At 37.0% G+C, this 19,758-nt stretch overlaps 1 protein-coding gene across 1 annotated transcript in view; it reads left to right on the forward strand.

Moving 5' to 3' along the window:
- Window positions 1–19,758, forward strand: part of LOC107584493 (SLIT-ROBO Rho GTPase-activating protein 3-like) — an 86,296-nt gene that overhangs the window by 56,230 nt on the left and 10,308 nt on the right. Inside the window, exons 7-17 of the mRNA XM_016271126.1 lie at window positions 1,326–1,547; window positions 1,738–1,839; window positions 5,787–5,984; window positions 6,557–6,641; window positions 9,629–9,656; window positions 12,219–12,321; window positions 14,602–14,662; window positions 15,295–15,372; window positions 16,234–16,368; window positions 18,049–18,154; window positions 18,843–19,070. Coding sequence (XP_016126612.1) covers window positions 1,326–1,547; window positions 1,738–1,839; window positions 5,787–5,984; window positions 6,557–6,641; window positions 9,629–9,656; window positions 12,219–12,321; window positions 14,602–14,662; window positions 15,295–15,372; window positions 16,234–16,368; window positions 18,049–18,154; window positions 18,843–19,070 — 1,346 coding nt within the window. The remainder of the gene's footprint in view (window positions 1–1,325; window positions 1,548–1,737; window positions 1,840–5,786; window positions 5,985–6,556; window positions 6,642–9,628; window positions 9,657–12,218; window positions 12,322–14,601; window positions 14,663–15,294; window positions 15,373–16,233; window positions 16,369–18,048; window positions 18,155–18,842; window positions 19,071–19,758) is intronic.

The raw sequence follows: 19,758 nt of genomic DNA on the forward strand, positions 1-19,758 counted from the left end.
CCAAAAAATCAGAAGTGCCACAACCCATGGTACTGGTGCTTTAAAGAAACTAGGAAGGCTTTGCATTTCCTCTTTTAAAGGAATAGTTCACCCCAAATATGTTTTGTTATCATTTATCATCTCTTACAATGTCATCATTTTGTTTCTCTGGTGAACACAGAGAATATATTTATAAATCATTTGGTACAAAACTACATTAAACACCGGTGACTTTCATTGTATGGACCAAAAAATATCTGCTTTTTTGTTCAACAGAAGAAATAAATTTTCCTTTTGTTTTTTTACTTTTGAACATCCCATTTTTTTTTCAATTCCAAGTCTACAACCATACAGTTAAAAATAATTCTCTGTAAGAAAATCATTTTACTTTTAAGAGTGCAGGGTCAGAAGTAGGGAAGGTCTGTCATGTTTGATAGTTTTCAGAGAAACTGACAGTGAACCGAAGGTAAACAGGTTTATTCAAACAATTTGGTCATGGCAACCCTTGCTAACCCCAATGCACAGTAGAAGTTAAGCAGTGGTTTTCTGCTTTTGAAGTATGTTTGTCTTAGGGCAAACAGTGGTTTCAGTATTACCAATGGACTAATTGGACTAATGGATAATTTTAAATAGTATGGATTTACTTCTAATGATTTGTTATTATTAGAAAATGCTGAGAATTTGAACCAGTGCTGTTATTGGGCCAAAAATGTGTAAATACAGAATCTAAACTTGGCAGTATTACTGTGCTATATTTTTTTTACCATTGTACACCTCCTCTCCTGTGGCTTTGTAATGCTAAATAGATTGTGCCACAGGCTATGACCGTCTAGTGTTTGCACTCAAACCCTTTAAAGCATAATATATGGTTTTACAGTCCAATAGAGCGATAACTGCCTTGTCGCAATGACTCATAGAGGTTTAAAGTTTCCCTCTAGCAAATTTAAACTTGCTCCACATTGCTGAAAGAGGTTAGTCGCACATTTGTTGCACGTTTAAACTAATTAGCTAAGATATCCCACTGCGCTTGTTCTTCTAATTATATATACTGACGATCTCGATTCTCCGCTAGATGAAATTCACTAATTTAGATCATGTCATTTTAATGGCACTGCGATCCACGGAGACACAAGAGATGCTACCTGTCTTACAGTTCGTCCTGTTAGAGTGAAATGTGAAATCTCATGACTGCTAAAAATAGGCATCACCATGGAAACATTTTGACAAATAAAATTTCATTTATACTGTCTTCGCAGAAAGAAAGATTGGATTTGTGTCCATCTAAATTGTGTCCGCTTGCTGTGAGATATTTTATCTCTCATCCTTCATTTTTCTTCTTTCTACAGTGCTGTGACCTCGGGTATCATGCTAGCTTGGCACGCACATTAAGGACATATCTGTCTGCGGAGTACAACCTGGAGACCTCTCGCCATGAGGGACTGGATATCATTGAGAACGCTGTGGACAACCTGGACCCTCGTAGCGACAAGCACAAGATCATGGACATGTACAATCAGGTCTTTTGCCCACCCATGCGCTTTGAGTTTCTGCCGCACATGGGAGATGAGGTATCTAGCCTTCAACTTACCCAATAATATCTTATTATTGGAACATTTCACCCCCCCCCCTAAAATTCTGTTATTATTTACTCACCCTCAAGTCGCTCCAAACTTTATGACTTTCTCATGTGGAGCACAATGTAGAGCACTGATCATGACAGAGATAAACTGCTTTGTGTTTTGTTTTTGTGTGTCTCAGGTGTGCCAGGTGAGTGCCCAGCAGCCAGTCCAGACTGAACTTCTGATGCGTTACCACCAGCTGCAGTCCCGCTTGGCCACGCTCAAGATTGAGAATGAGGAGGTAAGAATCATCACAGTTACTACATGCAACATTTTATCATGGCCATTGTTACACGCCACAACCAAAAACCATTCACTGACTGTGATGCATATTGCAAACTAAAATAATCGCTAGCTCCCATCTGATTGACTGGTTTTATCCAATTTCCAAAAAGTCAGAGTGTGCAGGTCTTTATCAGTGTGCTGGGAAACAAAGTTACGTTATGGTAACTTTACCGATAAGTCACCAAGCAGCTGCACTGAATGCTTCAGTGAAAGATCTAGTTGTTTGATTCACAGTTTTTGTGGTTCAAGGCTTTGAATATTGAGAGATATTCAGAGCTTGTTAGAGTGCAGCTGTATAATCTACTTTGTTCTCAAAGTTAGTCAGATTGTAGTATGTCAGATTTAAACCAAACATATAAAAGAACTAGTTGATTTACAGTGTCAGTCAGATGACCCTGTCTAGCTCTTTGCTAGAACAAACTACAAGGTAAAACATAAGATTAAACTAATCTTGAGACGATCTTTCATTGGCGATCTTGATTCATCGGTTCATGTCACATTTTCACAAATTTTGGTGAAAAAAGGCTTTCTGATGGTCAATGCAGCAAATTTGTGTGACCAACCTGAACCCGTTGCGAAATCTGTGTGTGGAAGTCTTTCTCACACATGTGAAATTCCTGAAAACATGGATTCCTATTGTAATGAATGGAATTTGCAAGTGAAAATTTTGATCTTTCCACTTCAAGCACAATGTCATGTTATAGAAGTTAAATAGGTTGCAAACTCTGTTTCCTGTTGACTTTAACATCAGATCTGTATGCTATACAGATCCCTCTCTTCCAACCACATGCTTTGGAAACGGTTGAGTTTTATTTACACCTGCTCAGTGTAAAGATACATCAGCATCTTTAGTGTGAGTCATCACTCTGCAGAGAGCCCAACTGCCTCTCACACACGAGTCTTAGCACTCAAACAGCCCTCGGCTTTACTCACATACTTTTTAAAAAACATTTTTAAAGCGCTCCAGAGAATACTTCAGCCTAGCAATCAAACTCGTTGCAATTTAGTCCAACTTTCTTGGGAACTGAGAGTGTATTTTTAGCATTCTCATCTGTTAATGGTGTGTGTATCTTTTGGGATGGTACGGTTATCTCCATGTTTGGTCTTTGTGAGGGTAATTCTTTGTTTTGGGAGAGCAGAACACATCTCACCGATCAACTAAGTGTATGCAGGTGCTAATGGACTTTGTAATAGCTCCCGTCTGTGCGTATTGATGATTTCATCTCGCCCTAATCACTTTGTGTCTCATAACAAGCTAGTAATTGATGATTTTGTGTCATATAGGAAATGTGCCACATTAATCTGAGGGCCTGGGGCCAATTTACACACCAGTCACTACAGCATTCAGACAATCCTTGATTTTATACGTTGGTGTGAGTGATCTATAGTCCCAGGGTCAAATGCACCAGTATAGAGGTTTAGTAAGTTTCAGAGCTGCATACAGCACTACAGTATATATAAAAATATCACCTGTGGCTTGGCTGCGTTGGTTATCTTCAAAATAGGTGAAATAGGTTGAGATCTTTTCTTTATTGCTCATTTTAATAACTTTACCTGCATAAGCATTCAAGTAAGCAGGAACACATTTAAGACTGTGGCCGTAAATGTATCATAGTGACACATAGATGGTAGTTGAAGCTCATTTTACACTTTTTTTCTTCTGGTGATTTGTTTTCTGAACTAGTGTACAACACAAATACTTTTATTTGGAAGTTTAATAAATTTTTTCAGTCTCTCAATATTCTTAAGCTCATATTGTGGGTTTGAATATATCACAGAGGCGCATACCTGTTATTGCAAACAATAAGTGCTTTTTTCAAATATACTGTGCACAGAAAATGTTGTTTTTAAAGTATTATAAAAGTGCCCACAGTAAATTCCACATATACATTTTAACATCATTTTTGTGTGTGTGTGTGTGTGTGTGTGTGTGTGTGTGTGTACCTGGTATTCATCACGTTTTGGGGACCAAATGTCCCCACAAGCAGTGTTGGGGGTAACGCATTACAAGTAACGTGAGTTACGTAATCAGATTACTTTTTTCAAGTAACTAGTAAAGTAACGCATTACTTTTTAATTTACAAGAGAATATCTGAGTTACTTTTTCAAATAAGTAACGCAAGTTACTTTTGTTTCCAATTTATTGACTGACAGCTCTGGTGTTGCCATGGTGACAGAAATCAGAATATGTTACTGTAGTTCTAAAATAAATATGAATATGCATTAATTCATCTCACTCACACACAAAAAAACAGATTCAGTATTCCTCAAAATGAATAAAAATAATGCAACTCACGCAAACCTGCAATAATTAAATGTTAAACAACACAAATATAATTTATGTATTTAATCCCATTCTGTTAACCAATGTCTTTGCTTCTGACCTTCGATGATCCAGTTCAACCATACTAATAAGCACAAATTACTCTAGACAAACATTTGTGTGTCTTTGTTTATTGCTGAAGTGTGTTGAAATGTCTTCTTCTGCGTTCTACTTTACGGACATAAATGTACTTTCCCTTCAGCCTGAGGCTTATTCATTTCACTTCTGGTGTGAAAAGGCTTTTATATTTGCCAAAAATAGAACTTTTTTTATTTTAAAAACAAACAAGCAAGCCCTGTAAAAAGTAACGCAAAATTAACCTAACGCATTACTTTCCATAAAAAGTAACTAAGTAACGTAATTAGTTACTTTTTTAATGGAGTAACGCAATATTGCAATGCATTACTTTTAAAAGTAACTTTCCCCAACACTGTCCACAAGTATAGTAATACCAGTACATTTTGACCGTGTGGGGACATTTTTTTGGTCTCCATGAGGAAACAAGCTTATAAATCACAGAGAATGGAGTGCATTGAAAACCTGAAAGAGCAGAACGTTTCCTGTGAGGGGTAGGTTTAGGTGGAGAGTTGGTGTAGGGCGATAGAACAGTATAAAACAGTATAAAAACCATTACGCCTATGGAGAGTCCCCACAAAAAAATGGAAACCAGTGTGTGTGTGTGTGTGTTAAATTTTTTTTTTTAAAACAATATTTAGTGTATATACAAAATAAATGTGTAATATAATTATGGAAGCCAGTTTCCACTTTAGGAAAAAAAAAATTATTTTTATCTCTTCCTTTCCTATTTTAGACTGTCGTAACTGCCTTTTTATTTTTTACTCTGAGACAGAAACAGATTGTCATGTATTACTTCATGAATACACTTGAAAGATGGCATATGGTGTGAATCATTACCGATTTGGGTGTAAATTTTAACTTATTCTAACTGATGCTTCTAAGACTAACACAAGTCATTCTCACAATTTCAACAAATGCCAACTTCCCTTTAAGTTAGGTCACTGTCAGATGTCTAGAAATATTCACTACTGTTCAAAGGTTTTGGGTCGGTATAAGTCTTCTATGCTTGGCACCAAAAACAGTAAAAACTGTAATATTATGAAATGATATTACAATTTAAAATAGCTGCTTTATATTTAAATATATTTTAAAATGTAATGGAAAAGCTGAATTTTTAGAAACCATTATTAGCAACCAGTTTTCAGTGTCACATGATCTTTCCAAAATCATTCTTATATGCTGATTTGGTTCTCAAGAAAATTTTCATTTTAGTATGAATGTTGACATGCATGCTGCTTAATATTTTTGTGAAAACCGTGATTTAAAAACAAAACAAAAAAACAATTCAATTGAAAGACAATTCAAAAGAACAACATTCATTCTGTACTGTGACTTTTGATCTATTTAATGAATCCTTGCTAAAAGAAAGTATACATTTCTTTTAAAATTGCTCCTACTGACCCTAAACTTTGATCGGTAGTGTAAATCTTACATAACTTATATTCCCTAAGTTCATACTCCTCTCTCTTTCACCTTACTGAGTCCCTGCTATATTTAATTAGGTGCGCAAGACCCTGGATGCCACCATGCAGACCTTACAAGACATGCTGACAGTGGAGGACTTTGATGTTTCAGATGCCTTCCAGCACAGCCGATCCACGGAGTCCATCAAATCAGTGGCTTCTGAGAATTACATGAGCAAATTAAACATTGCTAAGAGACGAGCCAATCAGCAGGAGACGGAAGTCTTCTACTTCACTGTGAGTGCCTGTATTTTCTCAAACCGTAAGCACTGGGACCACAAGTACTGTTATTATTTTTAGTCAATTTTTACATGACATTTTGTGAATGGTATATAAAATTTATTTATTAATCAGCATATGAAATGAATTCAATTTTTATTCGATTGACGCTCCTAGTTATTTTGGACATAAAATGGCAAAACCTGGCATCTTCCATTTATAATGATTTAAAAATAAATAAATAAAGATGAATTCCAGGTCCTCAGGTTCTGTGGACTATCAGTAAATCTTTTAATACATGGTTCTCATCACAATCATGTCTGCAAACACTGATATCAAAGTCTACTCGACCTGTCCTGTCTATCTGTCCAAACTCAGTCATCACGCACAAATCCGCAAAATATTCGTGACAAGGCCCATGCCTCACCAATGAGACGGAAATTAAATCCTCCTATTGGAACAGATTGAATTTGCGGCGTGCAAAGTACAGCAAAATCTGTTCTTTGTTGCCCACAGCACACATCACTCCCCTGTTTTAGTCTCATCCTATTAAAATCATTAGCTCACTGATGCCTTCATCTGTGTCGCAGAAATTCAAGGAGTACCTGAACGGCAGTAACCTCATCATTAAGCTGCAGGCCAAGCATGACCTGCTGAAACAGACTCTGGGGGAAGGTGAGTTGTCTGTTTATTAAATACGTTTCTCTCTGCTCTCTGGAAATGCTGAGCGTCAGCTAAGCCTCTGGCATCTAATTGCAACTTTGGTCACTGTTGGATATTAAATTGAAAGTTGTAGCTTCAAAGCGAGCTCAAAAAGTTTGTATAATGAATGTATCTAAACTAACTGGACAAGATATACATAAGTGAGGGCCAAAAGTTTAAGACCACTAGTGAAAATTATTCTATTTTTTGTCTGCTTGTCTAATTTAAAACTGGCATGAACTCCACAAGTTTGTGTAGAACTGATGATCATGTTTTAATATGGTCAGTGTCACCAATTTGATTAGTGACCTAAATAAGATATAAAGATATGATATTTTCTTTATGTCATTCTTCCATGACAGTCTGGGATTTTTAATTAATACAATTTTATATATAGAAAAAATATATTGTATTTAATTTAGTGTAAGTTTATATTGATTAAAAAAATCCCAGATTTTCACTCTCATCTATCTATGGGTATAGAGCTTTAAACTAAGTTTAAGCAATATAGAGGGTCATTTTCAGCCTAAAGTTTACAGTATGTTCCACATCTATATTACACTGTGAATTACCATAGACGATATTTTTGAGTTATCCTTCAGTTTGTTAATACAAATGGGGATTAAACATTTAAAATATGACCGTAACACAAACTTTTACACGTGTTAATGTAATAAGTATGATTGCTTACTAAGCCTTCTGTGCAAAGTTATGTCCAATCTTTCAATTGATATCACAACTAGCTAAAACATAAACCCAGTTACTTTTGAATTGTACCGACACAGCTAATACTGTGAAAAAAGTCCCACAGACTGTTGTAGATTTTGTAGACTTTCTAGATAATGGCAAAAATTTTCTTCAGGCAAATAATAATGTTGTAGTCAAAGACCTTTTTGAAACAAATGCCTGAAGAAAGACTGAAATGTTGTTAAGCTATGACTGTTTTGGGGTATAAATAATCCATTTAAGTGATTTAACAAAACGCAAAAGCTAGGCTGCCATTCTACATGTATTAGTGTGAACATGCTTTGTTTTAACCAACTGAGGGACACAGATGCCATCCATAGACATTTAGTTGAAATTTACCTTGAATATTCCTGTAAGTATAAGGCCTTTTGTTGTCAGATGATTAGAAAGACCCTGCTTTCATGGCCGCATCTCCCATAAGGCCTCTTGTCACTTCGAATTTCGGCAGCTGCCTTTGCGGCAGCTCATAATCTAATGACGACACACTGTGGGACGCCCCAGCTGAGTCCAGCCATCCACGTATATGATCGCTGACCAGTCCTGCCCTCTTCTGTGTGCTCAATTACATTTCCCCTTGTCGGCTCAGTAAAACCAGACACTCGAGGCTAGCCAAGGTGTGTGCGTTAGTGCATATACATGAGTTTGTCACATATGGTTGCAGCAGGTACCGCCCATGTTTTTAAATTATTCACCTAATTGATCCTCCATCCATTAAGCCAATTAGCTCAGCACATCTAATTCTCTCTATTAATGTTATCAAGGGTTGCCATGTCACCAGCCACCTGGCTTAAATGCTGATGCTTATTTAAATGAGTAATGTGGAAGAATAACTGTCTCGATTTGCAAATGTTCTGTGTGTAAACCAGATCCTCCCAAACCACTATCCAGAAGCATAGTTGGAAAGGATTTGAGTCTTTTTTTAACTCCTCAGCTGGCAAGACAAAGCCTTTCAGTTTTTGGAATGATTTTAGAGGGCATAGCAAAGGCACATGGGAACCACCCCATTTGATATGCAGATTTAGTGAAATGAAGTGATTTGAGGGCCCACTTCACATCTCTGAAGTACCCATGTAGAAACATTAGTGGTTCCACATCATTACATGGCGATTCAGAATTGGAAAAACTTGGTCTGCATTATGGGCAGGTGCTCTAGAGATAATTTGGGGACTTTTTTGTCATTTTTTCTTCTTTTTCAACAGAATTATTTTTATTGCATTAGTTTTATATGCTTTTTAAAAAAATTGTGTGCTTAGCATCACTATTATTTTTGGATTTCCACAATAATTGGTTGACATGAATTGTGGAGCTTGTTGAGCAGATGTGTGCTTTCATATTTTCAGTAGTCAGATTTCACAAGCTATAATAAAAACAAAAAAACTAAATCCTATACTGACAAGCCTTGTCTAGGCACTACAGTGTGATAGAGATATGATATGGCAAAAATAGCAAATACTTAACAACCACCCAGTTGTTTACACCTTAGCAACATCCTGGCATCAACCCAACAACAAATCTAAGAAAACACAAATATATTTTATTTTATTTTTAAATTTTTTAAATGGGAATCTGAAACTAACATTTAAGTAGTTTGATTGTTTAATTCTTGCATTATTGTCACTCCTGAGTATTTTATCCTTTTTTTATCAATTATTATTATTGCTATTTAATTTAAAATTGAAAACTGAAACTGACATTTGAATTTGGAAACATTCTTGCATTATCATTTTTCTTTTTTGACCATTCTGTTTGTATTTGTTTGTGGGCATGTGTATATTTTCATTGTTTGTTTGAATGATGGCGATACCGAGGAACCCTTTTCAGTGCACTGGACATTGGGACAAAGAACCTAGTGAGCCATCACAGACATCGCTCAGTGTCACCAGTGTGAAATGAATCCCTTGATGCACACCCACTTTTACACACCCTCATACCCACAAATACAAACACACACACACTCGGTCATTTAGCCCCTTTAGTTCCTTCTGTGACCGTCTGACACCCCACAGGGCCCTTTCCGAGGTTTCTACGGTGACCAGTGCTCCTCTTTGTCTCAAGCACTATGTGGCTGCTCACCCATTCATCTCATCTTCAATAGCACTGGCCACTCTCACGATAGCCCTCAGTACGCTCTGACTGAGCTTTAGAACCCAGCGCATGAGATCATGCTAATAATGACATTTCTAACTCCTCCCTCTTTCCACTCTCTTTTTTAGGAGAAAGAGCTGATTGTGGAACTACAAGGTAAGAAAGTTCTGCTGATGATGAAATTCACATTTTCAAAATCAAAACTCCTGTGGTTCCATGAAGAAACTTTACCCTCCATTGAACCTTTCCATTGCATAAATACCCTAACAGTAAATGGTTCCGTAGATCAGTGGTTCCCAACCCTGGTCCCAGAATGGTTCTTAGGCTACGTTTACACGACAACGATGTAGTCAAAAACGTATACGTTTTTCCCTTGCGTTTTAAAAAAGTTTCACGTATACACGACAATGTTTTCAAAACGATTTTCAACACATATCCGTGTAAATGTGAAAAACCGCTGAACAAAACCGCTGAATTACGTATGCCAGGCCAGTAGTTGGCGCTGTCACCTTGTTAGTAAACAGTACCTGTAGGGAAGTGAGGATTATATGATGTATATGATGCGTCTCCGCTGTTGGTTGTAATATTGGTGAAGTAAATCCCCACTTTGCTGAAGAAACGTTAGCAAACTCTTGAGCAGCAACAACAGTACCATGTACTCCGCCATTGTTGTGTATGTTTGTTCGCACTTGCCTTTAAAATCGACACGTACTGCGCATGTCTACAGACCTAACACGTACTACGCACGCGCATGACATCACCGTTTTCAAAGATTCCCGTATTGGGTGTTTACACGGAAACGACAATGGTGGCATTTTCAAAAACTTGCACTTTGAAACCCGTTTTCAAAAATAAGCGTTTTCAGTCCCCAAAACGCCATTGTCTTGTAAATGAACAGGCAAAACGCATAAAAAGTTTTTGGCTGAAAACGTCGTGTAAACGGCCCCTTACAGTATGTGACATCACTTTGAAACCCCCCTTTTGGAACCTTCAAAAGTTAAGATTGTATAGCTGTGAAAACACCCTTTTGAAACATTTATTTTAAAGAGTGAAGATATACGTTTACCTCAGTCTCTCAAGATTTTTGTCCAATTGAATTATCTCTAAAGAAAACTGCACTTGTTAAGCCATTGAGTCATTAAAGAATAAGATTCAGTCTGCGTTATACCTCTCATCCATATTCATTATTCATTATCCATATCCATGATTATTGTTTTTAATGGAAAAGTTATTTTACCACAGTCGCAAATCATTGTTGTGGCTAAAAAGAGATGATTTCCTCTCCATTTTCTGCATGTTCAGCTGCTAAAACAACCTCTAAATCACTTAACAGGCCAGGGTAAATGCAAGAGAGGACAAATAAAACTTTTTTGATTTTGCATGACGGTCAAAAGGGGACTTGTCCTCTAGCTGTCACTGGCAGGGGCTCAGCTCATGCTGGGTTATCCAGAATGTCCTCTGACAGTCGGAGAATGCTGAGAATAGAGCCTTCCTGGTAAACAGATGCAGGCCTCTTCTGACCTCTCAGTTGGAGGACATCTACCAGTGATGCCATTGATAATCATATGCTCTTTATTTAAAATTTAAAATGAAACAGTTGTGAACACGTCACCAATGCATATGTTGGTACTCCGATATTAAATTATTCTAGTGTAGCTAGAAGCATTTTCATTCACGTAGTTGCATAGAATATGTTTAAGGCCCAAATAGTAAAGAGAAATGGTATTTGTTCAAGCCCTATGACAAAATATCTATACAATTTTCTTGAAAACATCCAACTAATATCTGTTAATGATTAATCAGCAAATATAAACAACAGCTTGTGCTTGTGCCCTCATGTAACCACCAAAGTACAGAGCCATGTCATGTTTGATTTTGATTGCATTTACCGGTCTGTCACAAGAGCAATTATGTTTCCATAGCTAAATGTTTCAATAAGGGCCTGATTCAGTGCTCCTATAGGGAGTAGAAAACTCCCTGCAGTTGTTTTTGGATAATTTCAGGTCAAAAGCATTAGGATGTAATTACGATCTTTTAAAGAACAACAATTAATGCCTGTTGCTTATTTAAACCCCTCATTATCGGCTGTTTCCTCCGCTGAGACATAAGTAAGAGTTGAGTAGATGGGAAAGGGTTTGCTGTGTAAGTTTTAAAGGGTTAGTTCACCCAAAAATGAAAATTCTGTCATTAATTACTCACCCTTGTGTTGTTCCAAACCCGTAAGACCTTCGTTCATCTTCGGAACACAATTTAAGATATTTTTGATTAAATCTGAGGGATCTCTGACCCTCCCATAGACAGCAAGGAAAGTACCACGTTCAAGGTCCAGAAAAGTACCAAGATGATCGACCAAGATGTATTCTCGTAGCTTCGTAACAACAAAGTATTCTTGACAAAAAGACAAAGTTACGAAGCTATGAGAATACACACGGACTACTTTGTCGATCATCTTGGTACTTTTCTGGACCTTGAACATGGTAGTTACCTTGCTGTCTATGGGAGGGTCAGAGAGCCCTCATATTTCATCAAAAATATCTTAAATTGTGTTCCAAAGATGAACGAAGGTCTTACTGGTTTGGAACAACACGAGGGTGAGTAATTAATGACAGAATTTTCATTTTTGGGTGAACTAATCCTTTAAGGTTTTTGATATAATATGTCATTCAGAGGGTGTTTTGTGTATGTTTTTTGTTCCATCTAACAATCTCCATTCCTCAGACCCCCAACCCTTCCCCCGAAACCACAGAAATTGCGGAAACCAAGGCCTCGTTCCATCTATAACCATAAGCTGTTTAATGGCAATATGGAGAGTTTCATTAAGGTACCCACTGACTTTGGTGCTAACAGCGCCCCCTGATGGGCTGGAGGGATGGCTGAAGCTCTGTCTGTTTTTTCCTCACTGACTCATGCGCTCACACCCTCTATTTGCTTCTGTTAATTTCCCGTCTTTCGCCAGGTGGTGATGATGCAGATGATAAGGGTGGCAGCTGATGCCCTTCTGCCTAAATAAAGACTCAGCAGGGCCCATTAGTTTGTGAGGAACTGCCTCAATGCTTAATTTATGCAATCAAGTGGTCGATTACCACTTAGATTTAAAGTATTTTGTTTAAAAAGACAGAAATTGCAGAGAAAATTAAATGAAGGGTATCACATTCTCCACATGCTTCCCTTTACTGCATCTCAAGCCATTCCAGCAGCCGCCCTAATGCTATTCCACCCAGTCACCACCACGACACTGTCATCTTCATGGTGATTCTGTCGTCCCTTCCTCTCTAACTGTGATTTTCTCACCTCTTTCACTCCTCTGCTCTGCTCTATGCTGCTTTGTGTCGTAGGGGAAGACGGAATGCTCGTACCCGCAATCAGGTACTGTAGAATAGGGCCAGGCATGGACTGTCTTTACCTTTCAGATAAGGCTGTAATACATTTGCTTAGACAAATGACATGTCATTGCTGCTTTCCACAAGAGCTTTCTGTAGCGAACTTCGGATGAGTTGCTACTAGCAGCCTTGGCTGAACATTAATTTTTTTTTTCTTTTTCTATTATGCCCTTGAGGACAGACATGCTTAAAGGGATAGTTCACCCAAAAATGAAAATTCTGTCATTATTTACTCACCCGTTAGACCTCCGTTCATCTTCGGAACACAAATTAAGATATTTTTGATGGAATCTGAGAGCTCTCTGACCCTCCCATAGACAGCAAGGGTCCTTACACGATCAAGGTCCAGCAACGTAGAAAGGACATCGGTAAAATAATCCATGTGACATCAGGGGTTCAACCGTAATTTTATGAACCTAAATTGCATATGCTGTTTTGTGTCAGCTGCGCCACGCGGATACGTTGTTTTCATTCAAATCAAAGCGTAAACGACGTAAACAGTGTATCCGCGTGGCGCAGCTGACACAAAACAGCATATGCAATTTAGGTTCAGTGGATACTCTCCAAAATGGTGCTAGGGTGACGCGGAGGAGAAGCAATTGTTGAATAAAGTCTTTTTTTTTTCCCTTTGCGCACAAAAAGTATCCTCGTATCTTCGTAAAATTACGGTTGAACCCCTGATGTCACATGGATTATTTTACCGATGTCCTCGCTACGTTTCTGGATTTTGATCGTGTAAGGACCCTTGCTGTCAATGGGAGGGTGAGAGAGCTCTCAGATTCCAACAAAAATATCTTAATTTGTGTTCCGAAGATGAACGGAGGTCTTACGGGTTTGGAACAACATGTGAGTAATTAATGACAAAATTTTCATTTTTGGGTGAATTATCCCTTTAATGCTCTGCTTTATTTTCTACTAAAACAATTTAAACAAACGTATTATTCTTGTTTTGTTTTGTGTATATATTCCCTGTTTTTAAAGCATTTAGAAAATTGTTACTTAAAGGTGCACCAAGCAGTTTTTCCCATTTAAAAAAAGTTTTGCACCTAATGATACACAAATATTTGTTTAGTTATACAATAAAATTAAAATAATATATACTCACAAGAGATAAAACTCCAGTCACAGCAGTGGCCTAGAAAAAGCTGGTTTAATTCTTCATATTCATATTCCACAAGAAAACATGTCCAATAATATGGATTACAGAGATAAAGCAAGTCATTTTTAGCTGGTCATGTGATCTCAGCATGGATGTGACCAGCTCCATGTTAGATACAACAGGTTTTATTAGATTTATTAGGATTGTACATGATATTAAACATGATTGTATACTATTTTATAATTTCATACTATTTTTTGTATTTTTTGTTTACATTTTAATGAGGGGAAAAAGGAGCAGGTGCACCTTTAAAGGGACAGATCACCTGAAAACGACGATTCTGTAATCATTTTCTTGCCCTAATGATGCTCCAAACATGTATGACTTACTTTCTTTTGCAGAATCCAAAATATATATTTTTTAAATGGTCTTTGTCCATATGATTAAAGTTAATTGAGTCCAATTTTGTTTTTCTTCTTCAAAATATATCCTTTTTTGTTCCCCGGAAGAAGAAAGTCAGGTTTGGTCAAGCAGAATTGTCATTCTTTTGGTGAACTGTCCCTTTAAATCTCAGCCACAGCTTTAAAACTGGTGCCATTTTGTAATGATTGTTGTCTTTCAGGACTCAGGTCAACCCATTCCTCTGGTGGTGGAGAGCTGTATTCGATACATTAATCTATATGGTAAGCGGTTCAAGGAAAGGTCACTAATCGATTGCAGATAAACATGCTGACTCGGGAGCTACTGGAAACCATTAGAGAGCTCCAAAAATATAATTCAGAGAGAGCACTCGACATACTCAACCAGAAAGAGACACAGATGCTAATTTGAATAAGGACTCATCTGTTGTAAGTTAAGTGATCCCGTGATACTTTGGAAATAGTTCCATATAAAGTCCATCTGTCAGGGTAAAGCTGAATTTAGAGAATGACATCGGTTTCGCTGCTAAGTATGCAGTGGATTGATGATTTATTGTTCTGCTAGAGACTATACATTTTTATAGATGTCAAGGCAGAAAATAATAATGCTATAAACTCTATTCTCTCTGCTGGCTCAAAGATCGTTAACTAGAACCTAATCTACTCTTTCTTTGAGATTATTGCTTTAAGATCACAGGCGTTCCCTCAGGATCCAATGAAATCTTGAAAATGATTGGAACTTCTTTGGCAAAACTCATATGTGCCAAAAATAAAGGCCCCCTTAGAGAGAAATGCTGCATTTCCTCCTGTGCGCATCTTGTTTTGAGCTGGAAATAATGCAATATCATGCCTTGACAAGTTTTCGACTCGTGTTTCTTTTTATTTTCCTGTGCCAGGGCTGCAGCAACAAGGCATATTCCGAGTTCCTGGATCTCAGGTGGAAGTCAACGATATTAAAAATTCATTTGAAAGAGGTTAGGCCCCTAGAGATGAACTGTAATTATTTTTCAGTTACTTTTGTTTATGTACTTTCCAAACTGTGAATATGTTTCTTCCGCACATCAGATCATCATTGCTGAGCAGAGGTTGAAAGTAACATCAGGAAATTAAATTTAGTGGCAGGATTTCAATTTAGAAAAGCTTTCCTGTGAAACAAATTGATTCTACATGTAGCTCATGTTTGCAGATATAAACAATCATCTGCCTGATTTTGATATTGACAAATGATGTATCAAATTATATAAGCCATTTCTAAGGCTATTCCATCGTCAAAATCATTCCATTTGCACTGAAACATTTACTACCTAGAAAATAAAAAAGAATAATAATGATAACAGAAAATCGTTTAGTACATTCAAATAGCAAATTCTGAAAATAGTAATACAGGGATTGGACAGCCAGAGTAACTGGTCAGATAATCTTTTACTGGAATTGTCGTCATGTCTTTTTAAGTTTCTCAATTAATCAGATATGGAGGATGAGCACATATTTCAGCTACAAGAGGGATGCAAGATAAACGAAACAAATGATACCATAAGACTATTAGTCATTAGGTGTTATACAGCAGTGTTGTTGATAAATAACTGTTTTAATGTGCAACCTTGTTATTGTGTCACAGGTAATTGAATCATTGGCGTCCAAAAATTAAGTATATTAAGTTGCCTGCTAGTGCTTAAATTTGTGTTTTTATTACGCTTATAAAGAGACAAATCCCTCTTTTGTAGACCCTTAATTTAATTGTGTTATTACTTACTTTACTTAAAATGTATTATTATATATTAGGAATGTGTGTATTTTTTCTCCTATAATCACTATTTTTCCATCATTTATTTCAGGTGAGGACCCACTGGTTGATGATCAGAGCGATCATGACATCAACTCTGTGGCTGGTGTTCTCAAGCTGTATTTCAGAGGGCTGGAGAACCCTCTTTTCCCCAAGGAGCGCTTCCTGGATTTGATCTCCACCATCAGTGAGTGTTTCATTCAGCTGCAGGATAGGTCAAAAATGTCACTGGAGTGATTAAACCTGATATTACTCCATAGATTGCTGTTATTTTTTGAATGTTTCTGCTGGTGCTTGGCTTTATCTTAGCAATTTTACAGTACAAAGCAATTTGTCAGTTTCTTATATGTGACCCTGGACCACAAAACCAGTCTTAAGTCGCTGGTGTATATTTGTAGCAATAGCCAAAAATACATTGTATGGGTCAAAATGATAGATTTTTCTTTTATGCCAAAAATCATTAGTATATTAAGTAAAGATCATGTTCCATGAAGATATTTTGTACATTTCCTACTATAAATATATCAAAATTAAATTTTTGATTAGTAATATGCATTGTTTAGGACTTCATTTGGACAACTTTAAAGGCGATTTTCTCAATGTTTAGATTTTTTTTGCATCCTCAGATTCCAGATTTTCAAATAGTTGTATCTCGGCCAAATACTGTTCTATCCTAACAAACCATGCATCAATGGAAAGCTTATTTATTCAGCAATTTTGAAAAATTGACACTTAAAGGGGTCATATGATGCGACTTCAAGTTTTCCTTTCTCTTTGGAGTGTTACAAGCTGATTGTGCATAGATAAGATCCCTGAAGTTGCAAAGACTAAAGTCTCAAAACCAAAGAGATATTCTTTATTAAAGTTAAGACTACTACTACTAGCTTCATCACTGTGTCTGTCACGCGACTCTGTTCCCCTTTCGGGCTCTGTCTTTGCATTTATTTTGAAAGATTAAGCTTGCGATTATGGTAAGGGGCGTTACATTTCCGACGATGCTTGCGGTGTTCAGCCAATCACAATGCACTGGGTCAGCTGGCCAATCAGAGCAGACTGCGCTTGTCAAAGGAGGGACTTTGTTGAAAATGAAGCATTTGAGAGAGGCGGGGCATAGAGGACATACAATAATGTACAGTATTTGAAAAATAATGTGTTTTTTGAACATTAAAGCGTGTCAACATATTCTGTTACACCAAATACACAAAATAATTATCTTTAAAAAAGCATCATATGACCCCTTTAAGACTGGTTTTGTTGTCCAGGGTCACATATTTTGTTTTTGGGAAAAAATGTCTGGCAAGGGAACGTAAAGTAAAGTAAAGCATTCAAAAGCAAGTAAACATTCATGTTGATTTAATATTTTTTAATTAATGTTTTTATTCAGCATGAATGCATTCAAAATGTTTAAACATTACAGTAAAGACATTTCTAGTGTTACAGAACATTGGCTTCAAATAAATAAAATTTGTTTGAACTTAATCAAAGAATCTTGAAAAAAAAGCTTCATGGTTTTTAAAAAATAAGCAGCACAACTGTTTTCAACATTAATAATCAGAAATGTTTTCTGAGCACCAAATCAGCATATCAATATGATTTCTGAAGGATTATGTAACACTGAAGACTGGAGTAATGGCTACTGAAAATTCAGCATTGTCATCAAAGGAATAAATTACATTCTAGTATATATTTAAATAGAAAACCGTTACTTTAAATTGTAAAAAAATATTTCAAAATTGAATCTGTTTTTACTGTATTTTTGAGCTTTGTTGAGTCTTCTTTCAAAAGCACAAATCAGTCTTACCAACAGTTGTGTACATTTTGAATGTACATTTAAATTTTATGTTTATTTGTCGATTTCTTGTTTCAGAGCTTGAATCATCTGCGGAAAGAGCCCACCACATCCAGCAGATCATCGTCACCCTTCCTCGTACCATCATCATTGTCATGCGATACCTGTTTGCTTTTCTAAATCAGTAAGTTTTGTATTTCACCAACTGTTTTTTGTGGCATACTTTAAACTAGTTGACCTGCAGTCACACACACGAGACATGTTCAAAAGTGGGAGTCTAATCTGTAATTTTACCACTCTGCCTTCCCAGCATCTCTGTCTTCAGACTGTAAATCTCCTAGTAAATCACCATTTATATGAATAGCAGCAGTCACAAGCAAAGACATTCATTATATTTACAAAGAGCTATTCAACAGCCCCCACTATTCTTGTTTAATTTATGACCACGTCTGTCAAGGAGTGCTTTAGAGGATATTTACGCTAGAAGAAACCCATCAGTCTGTACTGTGCTATACCTGTCCTGTTCTCCTGGTTCTTTATTGATGCTTCCTGTTCTCACCCTCTCCCAGACCGAACAAAGAATTTGATTTCACATCATGAGTTTTCCCTCTGACTTCCTTCCCCCTTTCATTTGTTCTCGGTGCTCGCAGCTCTGACTCATTTGAACTTCACTTCTGCAGTCAAGAGACTTCCCAATGAGAGATGAGCTGAAAGATAATACACTGTACATGAAGATGAATTCTCTGGGACAAAGTTATGAATTAATATATTGAAATAGACAGCTGGAGCAAGAGATAAAGTTTTTGAAAGTTTATAATTCCCGCAGCATTGCACCACCTTTAAGAACTTTTTTACTGTCTCTTCATCTCTAGTCTGTCCCAGTACAGTGATGAGAACATGATGGACTCATATAACCTTGCCATCTGTTTTGGACCCACTCTGATGCCCATCCCGGATGGTCAGGACCCTGTGGCCTGTCAGGCTCATGTAAATGAGGTCATCAAGACCATCATCGTCCACCACGAGGTCATCTTCCCCAGCCCACGTGAGCTAGATGGCCCTGTCTATGAGAAATGTATGACTGGAGGAGAGGAGTACTGGTGAGCTCTAGACTTTAGCTGGATTTTGTTGTTACTAAAGAATGTCATAATTCCTCCATTACAGCCAGCTGTGGCTTAAACTGACATCAATATTATGAATGGGGAGATTAGCACTCAGGTCATATAAAGTGGAGTAACGTAGGCAGACTTTTTTGTAACCTATAGCTAAAAGAAATATATCTACTCATAAGACAGATAGTTTTAGCTTATAAAAAATATTGTCATGGGACCATGACACTGTGTTGGTATGAGAAGGAAATTCCACACCGTTCTGTGATATATAATATTGTTCTAAAATATTACGATACTAATATACCATGAATTACATGGTATACCAAAGAACATGATGGAAATGGTTTGCTTTGGTTAGTATTATTAATAAATGTAAACACAGTACTGTTGAAAGGTTTGGCGTCAGATGTTTATATATATATATATATATTAGGGCTGCACAATAAATCATTGTTCACTGACGAGCTGCGCAAAACCACGTTCATATCCGTATATATATATATATTAGGGCTGCACAATAAATCATTGTTCACTGATGAGCTGCGCAAAACCACGTTCATATCCGTGCGATTTTTTGCGCAGCTCATCAATGAACAACGGCTCTGTGTAGTTAATGCTGCTCAATGTGAAACCACGCACGTGATGGAGATTTACCGCTGATTACAGAACCGGCTTT

This window comes from Sinocyclocheilus grahami, unplaced genomic scaffold (assembly GCF_001515645.1).
Source record: "Sinocyclocheilus grahami isolate Dianchi unplaced genomic scaffold, SAMN03320097.WGS_v1.1 scaffold60.1, whole genome shotgun sequence".
Taxonomy (NCBI): domain Eukaryota; kingdom Metazoa; phylum Chordata; class Actinopteri; order Cypriniformes; family Cyprinidae; genus Sinocyclocheilus; species Sinocyclocheilus grahami.